This window comes from Anomaloglossus baeobatrachus, chromosome 6 (assembly GCF_048569485.1).
Source record: "Anomaloglossus baeobatrachus isolate aAnoBae1 chromosome 6, aAnoBae1.hap1, whole genome shotgun sequence".
Lineage (NCBI taxonomy): Eukaryota > Metazoa > Chordata > Amphibia > Anura > Aromobatidae > Anomaloglossus > Anomaloglossus baeobatrachus.
The window spans coordinates 35,418,184-35,429,481 of record NC_134358.1 but is presented as its reverse complement, the minus strand read 5'-3'; the positions used below and the strand labels follow the sequence as shown (position 1 = coordinate 35,429,481).

The window sequence follows — 11,298 nt, the reverse complement described above, 5'->3', positions numbered from 1 at the left end:
CTCTGGGTGAAATACATCATCATAACCCAGCTCCTGTGGCGTCCAGCGCATTCGACTGGTGAAGAAGCTGCCTTTTGATAACTTATCCCGGTCAGAAGGACAATGGGCCAGAAAAAGAGTCATTGGATCCGAAGAGAGGAGATACCCAAGGAACTAGTCAACAGTAAAGGGAATGTAGATCCCAGCTCTGTTATAGGGTATACTGTGTGTGCACTGTATATATCCAATGTGTACTGTATGGAAAATATATATGTACTGTATGTGTATTGTATCGTTCAGCAAGGAAAAAAGAAAATGCACTAGATGGCGGCACCACACTGCAAACAGAAGGAGGTGTACTTACAGAGATCCTGTGGAGTCTATGTCTTGTTGGGACGGGCAGTGCTCACTCCGTGTGTAGTCCCAGGATTAGATGCAGATTCCAAAAAAGGTAGAAGTCACGGGGCACTCAGTCTTCAGCCCAAGATTTATTGTTCAAAATAAAGTAACATGAACAAATAAAAGCAAGGGAGGAGGAGCGGTGAGGGAGAGCTCAACGGACGACGGCCGTTTCACGCCGACTAGGCGCTTCCACGGGTCCACTTCAAGTGGAAGCGCCTAGTCGGCGTGAAATGGCCGTCGTCCGTTGAGCTGTCCCTCACCGCTCCTCCTCCCTTGCTTTTATTTGTTCATGTTACTTTATTTTGAACAATAAATCTTGGACTGAAGTGGACCCGTGGAAGCGCCTAGTCGGCGTGAAATAAAATACAATGAGTAAATCATAGCATTGAGAGGAGATGTCCTAATCATTCTAATCATTGATAATTTTGGGTGTATGTCGACCAGATGACTGGGGATTTCGGACGTGCTGACACCCAGCCAGATTGTGTGACCCATGATCAGTGCAGTCACTGGACCCTCGATCAAATGTCGATGCCTTCAACAGTGTTGAATTGGCCTGTGTCGGCTGATATATTGTCTTGGCGCCTGCTGTATCATTATACACTGTAACAATTACATTGATTGGCTCATTCCAATATCTTTACAAAAAAAATAAAGGTCCCCTTTAATTTTGTAAACTTTAACTCTCAATGAAAATATTTTTTCAGAATATGAATAAAAACTTTTCCAACATGGCATATTTATATATTATTTTTTAAATAAATGTAAATGGATTTCTCGTTCTAAAATAAATCTATATCTAGTGCTTTTTTTTTGGTATATTGGAATGATGAAGAGTCTAAAAATAAAGAAGAAAACATTGTGAGTTGTACACAGCGCCCCCTAGTGGAGTCCTGAAAAAGGACCTGAAGAAAGTCTTCACACCCTTCAAAAAAATGACACCGTTCACCTAAAGATGGGGCCGTTACTACATATGGCTTAGTCACAATATTCATTGGTTTCTCCATATGATGGACACAATTAAATTGGGCTGCATGTATGACGATTGATTGATTAATTGGACCAGAATCCAATCTGCTGGACAAAATGATCCAGACTATTGTTTTTTATGGTAAATTAATCTATGCATCTTCTAGTCAAAAGTAATATTCCCCCTACTGTATATTTCCTTTATTTTGCACTTTTATAGGGGTTGACCTCTACTTTTATAATGACCTATAGGTCATCAATACTGGGTGAATACCTGGTCATCAATACTAGATCATGAGAGGTCAATATCCGCACTTTGATTTCAGCTGCCAAGTGCTGCAGATCAGCTACCATTTTCAGAAACTGAGCTGCAGTACCAGCCGCGGCCACTAAACAATGTATGGCGCTGTGGTGCACTGTGCTTACATCCAACCGCTACCAGAGCTGATAACAGCTTCTCTATCTATCTGCTGATCTATCCTATAAGAGTAGTAGAAAACCCCTCAAATTACATCCATGTTATATATTTAGTGTTTGAGGTATGTAAACTTTTGCAATAACTGTTTCCTCTAATGCATCTAAAATGAAAAAAAAAAAAGAAAAACTTTATAACTTGTCTACTGATCAATGAATAGTAAGATATTCAGATTTGGATTATTCGTAACAAATACATACAGTAGTATTCCAGTATTCGTCATGAATAATGAACCTAATGCAAGTCAATGGGGGAACCCAAGCACTTTTCTGAGAAATCTTCAAGAAAAATGCTCAGGTTCCCCCTTTACTTGCATTAGGTTTGTTATTCATTACGAATACTGGAATAGTATTAGATACTGTGTTTTCCCGAAAAAAGACCTACCCTGAAAATAAGCCCTAGCAGAAATTTTCAGCACTTTTGGCATAATGGTCAATATAAGCCCTAATCCAAAAATAAGACCTAGTCAAGGTTCAATAATGAAGTGTCCATGCAGCTAAAAAAATTAAAGATACTGCATGACACTTCATTATAGAAAGCAGACACCCCCAAAAGAAAAGACAAAAGACCCCAAAATCATACTCACCAGACCCCGATTGGGAAGACCTGCAGTGGATCGCATGCCGGACCTGTGGTGGAACACATTGATGCGTTCCACCACAGGTTGTCTATACATTCTACTGTAGGTCCTCGCTCTTCACTGCACTGCATCCCAGGTTCCTCTAGTGGCCGGAAACACAATCGGTATTGCCGGATGTTGTATGTATGTGTGCGATCTAATGTGTGTGTGATCTGATGTGTGCATGAGTGTGTGTACGTGATCTGATGTATGTGAGTGTCGACCAGAAGAAGGGGAGGACTGCGTGCAGCATACCTGCTGGGAGCACCCACCGAAGATCAAAGGAGGACCTGGGAGTCACACAAACGCCCAGGGTCTGGTATGTATGATTCTCCTGGGAAGGAGGATCTGCATTTTTGGGGGAGTAAACTTTCCCCCAACCATGTGTCCTCGAGAATAAGCCCTACCCCAAAAATAAGCCCTAGCGCATTTTTCGGGGCAAAACTTAAATCCTTACGAATATCTAGAACCCCCATATTTTACTATTTACCCGTCACCAAAATTGTCCTAAAATTGAAAAATATAGGTCTGCTTATTTTCAAAAATGCTTCAGGATTGAAAAATAAAGATTGCAAAAGTCTACCTATCCCTTAAGAATGTTCTGAAAAGAGATCTCCCAAGAAATCGGGAGAACTTCTGCAAAATATTGGGCAATTCCGATCTCCCGAATACTGGCTTTCGGTCCAAAAATTAGACTGTGCGTAAAGTGAAAAATTACAAAATTATGGTAATTGACAAAATAAAAAAAAAACAACAAAAAACCCCACCAAAGTGTTAGATCAAAGTTTTAGGAGGGCGCATGAGCGAGAGAATAAGCTAAAGTTGTCTGTATGTGTCAATGACAAGAAAAATCTCATGTTAGTAATGATGAAGAATGGACGCTCTCATCGGAGTTTCCTTCTGCATAGATCCACCCATGGGTAAAGGTATGTGCCACATCGTTACAAAATAGAAAATAGAGAATTTTTTTTCTTTTACACTTATATCATGTAAACACATGCAAGTCATGCCGGAATCTAAAAATGCTGTTTCATTTTCGTGAAGACCAACGAAATAAAAGTGATGTGAGATGATGCCGTGACTACAAAGTTAAACATGCATCATATATAGCCATTAGTGGTGTCTTCCTCATTTTGTTTTCAACTTTGGAAAGTGTATGGTGACTTGTACAAAGAATTAGCACATTGTACGAAAAAAAAGGTAATTTTCCCCCTCCCCCAAGAACCTCCCAAATTTAAACAGGTTTCGAAGGTGTCCATGCCGAATCTGAGATACCATCTCCCGTTGACGACAAGGTCATGGGTCCGCTAGGTGTGAATGGGTCCGTATCTGTATCCGTTTCACCCTCCGCTAAGTAACGTTTCTCTCTCATCCACGTCGAGCCATTGGGGCCAAAGTTAAAGTCTTCTTTTTCTTGAGAGATACTGAAACCACTTGGAGACCTCTGAAGTTCATCGTGGTTGACCGAGAGGAGAGATAGAGGGGTGTCGCTATCTCTGTTGAAACTTCTTCTATGGATCGGGGAGTCCCTATCGGCATACGGGCTTGAGATTTCTCTTTCGTGTCGAAAGTTGACCCGAGTGTCTATCAAAGTCTGAATGGGCAAAACTGTTGGCCTTTCGGTATAATTTGGTGAGGAGGTCATGCTCCTTCTAGAACAGTTTTCACCATTAAAAGGCATGGGTGCAGTAAATTCCACCGGGTAGTTCTCGAAAAATCCATACTGATCCAACTTGTTAAAAGAAACTTGATGCATGTCATAGGGATTCCCATGAGTGCAGGACTCTGTATAATTATAAACAACCCTACCAACATCGGAATATCGGTTCTCCTCGCCATCCTCTTCCACTTGGGACTCTCGAAGGGGGTAATACTCCGTTACCTGGACCTGAAGTTGGTCCATATGCTGCATATGCATGTCAACCAAAAAGTCTAATTTCTTTTCCATATCCTGGACCTGGGCAGAAAAAAAATCAAAAGAGACAAAATAAGGTCATCAAACAAGGATGTAATAAAGAATCCAAAAACTTACCGTATTTCAGTTCTAGAAATGGTCGATCAAGCTATAATTCTGCAGAAGAAAATTACCATTACGTTCCTTATTCTATTATGAGGACATCTGATATTTACAAAACAAATTTTAGATAAAGGACCCGATTCATCATTCTTTTTTTTTAGTAGCTGCTCGATTCATTATTGCATTGTCACAGTCGTCTCCCTGTTTTTTAGAGACTAGTGACTGAAGCTTCTCATTGAAGTATCTTTTCTTTTGTTGCTTAATGAGTTAATGTCAGTTTGGTTGCCAGCAGATCATTACAGGGCATGACAGCTGCAGCTGTTTTGTAGCCATGCCCCTTTAGGTTTCATTAGGTGTGTTTCCCAGCAATCCTTGCTGATTATACAATCCAGTTGTATTCTGGCCGCCTAAAGGCCACTTTACACGCTGCGGGTCACGGAATTCGTGGCGCACATCCGGCCATGTTGGCGATGTCGTTGCGTGTGACACCTACGTGCGATCGAAAATCGTCGCAAACACGTCTAAAATCGCTAATGGTTGACATGCTCCCCTATTCCCAATTATCGTTGCTGCTGCAGGTACGATGTTGGTCGTCGTTCCTGCGGCAGCACACATCGCTATGTGTGACACCGCAGGAACGAGGAACCTGACCTTACCTGTGGCCGCCAGCAATGAGGAAGGAAGGAGGTGGGTGGGATGTTCCTCCCGCTCATCTCCGCCCCTCCGCTTTGATTGGGTGGCCGCTTAGAGACGTTGCTGTGATGCCGAACGAACCGCCCCCCTTAGAAAGGAGGCGGTTCGCCAGTCACAGCGACGTCGCTAGGCAGGTAAGTAGTGTGACGGGTCCACGCGATTTTGTGCGCCACGGGCAGCGATTTGCCCGTGATGCACATACGATGAGGGCGGGTACGCACGCTAGCGATCTTGCTAGCGAGATCGCAGCGTGTAAAGCGGCCTTTAGTGGAAGGTTCTGCTGAGGAATGCTCTTGAAGTTGGACTTTATCCTTTTTGGTGTTGTTTCCCCTATTTGTCTTACTTACCCTTGTGTCATATTAGTGCAGCAGTTTGGGCTAGCATCCCTCACTAGCCAGGGCATTTACAGGGTTTCTCAGGGTCACAGGTTCCTCCTCAGTGACAGTTGAGGAAACTATATAGGGCCTGGTTAGGAAGTAGGAGGATGTTTCCCACCTATCCTTCTCATTAGCGCTAGGGCCCACAGTTGTTATAGCGTCCCCGGTGTCCCCCTTTGTTTGTGGTATTTGTCTTGCGTCAGTTGCCCATTGGTCTGAACACAAGTGTTTCTCATGTGTATTCAGACACTCTCCACCCAGAGCGGGACATGCATATGAGCTTCTCATCTTCATAACTTTTGGTGTTTTTTGACTGTGCTTAATTTGCACCTTATTCATCCTTTAATTTGGGCCTTTTTAAAAGTCTAATAGTTGTTCATCTGTTTAAAACTTTTTTATGTTCGTCGTTGTGGGTGAGGTTTAGAATTTCCAGATATTGGCGATTGCGATGTTTGAAAAAGTCGTAAAATTTTGGCACAAATATTCCCCCTCCTCCCTTCCTCGAATGATTTTATGTACACCTGAAATTTCTTGCTCAGAGGTTTTAGTGGAAACTGCACAAAAAAGTTTTGATTTTGCACAAAATGTATGACTATTTTGAAAAAATTGGCACAAAAAGTCTACTAATGGACCAGTCGAAGCGTGTTCCAACGCGAAACGGCCGTCGTCCTCATCAGGAGCCGGCACTCAGCTCCTATCCTGCCTTTTACGCTGCACTTTTTGGAATAAATAAACCTCACCTAGCGCATGGATTGTGCGGTCCTTTTCTTCTACACTTTATTTAAAATGTCTACTAATACCACGAGACAATAAACAAAAGTGACTTAAAACAAAAACCTTAACATGATGAATTTGGGTCCCAAAAGTTTTGTTTTTTAGACATTCATTATGACTTTTACATTATTTTTACTTTAGTTTTTCAGTCTTAAATAGTTTTTAAGTTTGCTTAACAATGTGGGAATGGTTTTAATCATTTAAATGATTTTTGGATAATTTATAATTTTAAATTTTTTTAAAATGTGGAAAATTTTTCAGTACCCGTACCCAAGTGAGGAGGAAAATCAAATTTATTTTCTGGGCATTTAAAATTTAAAAATGTGCCAAATGTCATAGTTGCCAGGGCAAACAAAAAGTCAATACAAAACTAAAAAAAAAATTCAAAAAATAAATGAAGGCCTTTTACTTAAAAAAAAAAATGGAGACAAAAAGAATGGCCTAGGTTTATACCTCCTGTTAGTCGGCTTTTTTTGTGCCGGAAATTTATGCTAAAATTGTGGCTCATGTTTGGCACACAGGCTCTGATTCCGTATAGTAATTTTGCCATAATTCTCGAGGAAATTGCTTTGAAAAGTTCCCATTTTCATGTAAATTTTTTCCACTAATTCCCAAATGGGCAGAGCTGAGAAGATCAGGGGCGTATCGGGGGCCAGTTTTTGGGACCCCTCTGTCACCAAGGTTTGGCTATGACTTCCTGCTCCACCCGTAAAGCCACTTTCCTATAAAAGCAGAATAATTCAGAAGGACTTGATCAAAAATGGAACGCACAACATAAAATGAAATGAATCAGATCAGAAATGTTCACGATACAATATATAATACCTGTCTTTCGACTTTCACAAATTTTCCCATCATACTTTGGTCTTCAAAATCTGAAGCTTTGGACCCATAGGGCTCGTGCCTAGAAAGATAAAATCAAAGCAGTGACAAACACAAAAGGAAAGGTGGTTCCTTCCGAAGCCTCTACTGAACCCCCATTATGGTGCCGAATATTGCTACTCAAGACAGAAGGCTCTGGTCTTTATTTGACTCTTCAACAACCAATTTCCATAACATAGGGGACATTTTCCCCCCAAAAATTTGGGGATAAGAATGCAGTAAATTTGGAGGTGGGAGTCCTGCGTGGCTTGGTATCAACCATATTCGCTATCTCCATGAGAACATCCAAAAAATGTCTTCTATAAGGGTCTCCAAAACGTTCCAGCTTGTTGTAGCTCTTGTTCTTGCCAATAGTATATTCAATGGAAATTAACTCTGGCAACACAAAATTGAACCAACTAGTACCAAGGGCAAGTGAAGTGCCAATATGGAAAAATAGGAATTAAGGGTGACCAGCGATATCTACTTGGCCTTATTGGGAATATATTTTGGGAAAAGTGTTATAAATAGTAAGTTGCATATTTGGTTAACTGTAAATAAATTAACATAAAATAGTCATTTTTTACAATGTGCAGGTCCTTACCGGACACCACTTTTACCTTGGAGACTGTTGGGATGGATACCCGTATCCGCCACCACCACTTGGTCCTTTCTGGGACTTCTTATGTTTGGGTGTTGAAATAGGACCTGGAGCAAAGACCATGTCTATTCTGAAGAAAATGAAAAAAATAATATATTTTATATATTATTTTAGTATATATATATATATATATAATATATATATATACACATACACACAAATAATATATACACTGGTTGAAATAAGTATTGAACACGTTGCCAAATTTTCTAAGGGGGTTACTGACATATCTGACCAGTCGGTAACAACCCATCCAGTCCATACAGGCAAGGTAATCAAACCATAGATGTCCATAAATGATGTATCATAATAGGAAATGGCAAAGGGAAAAAGTATTGAACACATGGAGAAAAGGAGGAGCAAAAAAGTTATGGAAAGTCATGACACCAGCTGAAATCTATCAGTAATTAGGAAGTAATCCTTCCACTTAGTGAAAAATAATATCAACTGGTTCAATTGATGGCCTGTAACAAAGTGCCTCATTACCAAGATGCCACACAAGAAACATCTCATGATGGGTAAAACCAGTGAGCTGTTTCAAGACCTTCACAAAATTATTGTTGCAAAATATACAGAAGGCATTGGTTACAGAAGAATTTCTAAACTACAGAAGGTTTCAGTGAGCTCTGTTGGGGCCATAATACTGAAGTGGAAAGAACATAATTTCACCATAAAGTGACCACAACCGGAACATCCCCACAATATATCAGACAGAGGAGTGAAAATAATTATCAGAAGAGTTGTCTAGGACTACTTTTGAAAATCTACAGAAAGACCTGGAATCAGTAGGTACAATTGTTTAAAAGAAAACAATGTTATGCACTCCCCCTTCATGGTCTGGATGCACGCTCCTGTATGCACGCTCCTGTATGCACGCTCCTGTATGCACGCTCCTGGATGCACGCTCACCAAACAAGAGTCCATTACTGAACACAAACCATGCTCAAGCACTTTTAAAGTTTGCTCTTTAACTTTTAGACAAGTCGGTGAAATACTGGGAGAATATAGTCTGGTCAGATTAGACCAAATTTGAACTCTTTGTATGCCATAATACACACCATGTTTGGAGGCCAAAAGACAAATAACCCCAAATAGACCATACCAACACTGAAGGGTGGAGGTGACCACATTTCATTCCTGATAGAAATCTGCTGCCATCTACCAGGATGATAAAGATGAGATGAGGGTGGACATTTCAGCAAAACAATGACCCCCAAACACTCAGACAAGGAAACTCAATTGGTATCAAAGAAAGCAAATAAATCTTCTAGAATGGCTGAGCCGGTCACCGGAGCTGAATACAATAGAAAATGTATGGAAGGAACTAAAGATCAGAGATCATAGAAGGAGCCGGGACCTGCAGGATGTGAAGAGCGATTGTGTGAAAGAATGGACCAAAATCCCACCTGAGCAATGCAGGTGACTAGTGTCTCCATACCGGAGGTGTCTTGAAGCTTCATCAACAACACAGTGTTTTGTACAAAGTATTAAATATATTTCACTAAGGTGTTCAATACTTTTTTCCTGTGTCGTTTCTCATTATTACATATAACAATTTACGGACATCTGTTTTTCTATTTCTTTGTGTGCATTGGATGGCTTGTTACCAACATCTGGTGAGAAATTCATGTCAATGGCACCTTTATTTACTTAGATAATTGGTGACGTGTTCAATACTTATTTCACCCGCTGTATATAGTCAAGTGTTCGCTCCAATTCGAATATTGAACTTTGAGAAGAAAAAAATTAATGGTACAATGTAACCAAAGGAAATTCAAAAACAGGCACAATGGCTGACCTTGACTGGAGGTATTTAATTCTGGAGAGCATGTCCAGGTGGCCCGCAGAATATTGCTCTATAACATCTTTCACATCGTAAGGCCTCAACGTCTCCTTAAATTTTTTCTTACGCAACAGGAATTGTAGTATCCTACATGGGAGATAGTGACTGGTGAGTTTTTACCAAGATCACATACCCACATACCGCACAACCAACAACCTCATCATCAAATACACTAATATACAGCCCAACCTTGTGTGATCAGACCAATAGTTCAAGATATGGTCACCAGGAACATGACGTCTTTTACATGTAATAGATAAATTATACTTACCTAGGAGTTAGTATTACATTAGTTATATTCTTGTACATAGGGGCAGTATTATAGTAATTATATTCTTGTACATAGGGGCAGTATTATAGTAGTTATATTCTTGTACATAGGGACAGTATTATAGTAGTTATATTCTTGTACATAGGGGCAGTATTATAGTAGTTATATTCTTGTACATAGGGGCAGTATTATAGTAGATATATTCTTGTACATAGGGGGCAGTATTATAGTAGTTATAATCTTGTACATAGGGACAGTATTATAGTAGTTATAATCTTGTACATAGGGGCAGTATTATAGTAGTTATAATCTTGTACATAGGGGCAGTATTATAGTAGTTATATTCTTGTACATAGGGGGCAGTATTATAGTAGTTATATTCTTGTACATAGGGGCAGTATTATAGTAGTTATATTCTTGTACATAGGGGCAGTATTATAGTAGTTATATTCTTGTACATAGGGGCAGTATTATAGTAGTTATATTCTTGTACATAGGGGTCAGTATTATAGTAGTTATATTCTTGTACATAGGGGCAGTATTATAGTAGTTATAATCTTGTACATAGGGGTCAGTATTATAGTAGTTATATTCTTGTACATAGGGGCAGTATTATAGTAATTATATTCTTGTACATAGGGACAGTATTATAGTAGTTATATTCTTGTACATAGGGGGCAGTATTATAGTAGATATATTCTTGTACATAGGGGCAGTATTATAGTAGTTATATTCTTGTACATAGGGAGCAGTATTATAGTAGTTATATTCTTGTACATAGGGGCAGTATTATAGTAGTTATATTCTTGTACATAGGGGCAGTATTATAGTAGTTATAATCTTGTACATAGGGACAGTATTATAGTAGTTATAATCTTGTACATAGGGGCAGTATTATAGTAGTTATATTCTTGTACATAGGGGGCAGTATTATAGTAGTTATATTCTTGTACATAGGGGCAGTATTATAGTAGTTATATTCTTGTACATAGGGGCAGTATTATAGTAGTTATATTCTTGTACATAGGGGCAGTATTATAGTAGTTATATTCTTGTACATAGGGGCAGTATTATAGTAGTTATATTCTTGTACATAGGGGCAGTATTATAGTAGTTATATTCTTGTACATAGGGGTCAGTATTATAGTAGTTATATTCTTGTACATAGGGGCAGTATTATAGTAGTTATAATCTTGTACATAGGGGTCAGTATTATAGTAGTTATATTCTTGTACATAGGGGCAGTATTATAGTAATTATATTCTTGTACATAGGGACAGTATTATAGTAGTTATATTCTTGTACATAGGGGGCAGTATTATAGTAGATATATTCTTGTACATAGGGGCAGTATTAT

The 11,298-nt window shown here is 39.4% G+C and overlaps 1 protein-coding gene across 3 annotated transcripts in view; it reads right to left on the bottom strand.

Annotated features, from left to right (window-relative positions):
* Nucleotides 1–2,176: 2,176 nt before the first annotated feature.
* The window catches only part of KCNQ3 (potassium voltage-gated channel subfamily Q member 3), a 289,722-nt gene continuing 280,600 nt past the window's right edge, over nt 2,177–11,298 (bottom strand). For all 3 annotated transcript variants that reach the window (XM_075352849.1, XM_075352850.1, XM_075352852.1), the window contains 4 exons: nt 9,626–9,757; nt 7,787–7,897; nt 7,131–7,209; nt 2,177–4,401 (listed from right to left, as the gene is read on the bottom strand). In XM_075352849.1, coding sequence (XP_075208964.1) covers nt 3,679–4,401; nt 7,131–7,209; nt 7,787–7,897; nt 9,626–9,757 — 1,045 coding nt within the window. In that variant the 3' untranslated portion in view covers nt 2,177–3,678. The remainder of the gene's footprint in view (nt 4,402–7,130; nt 7,210–7,786; nt 7,898–9,625; nt 9,758–11,298) is intronic.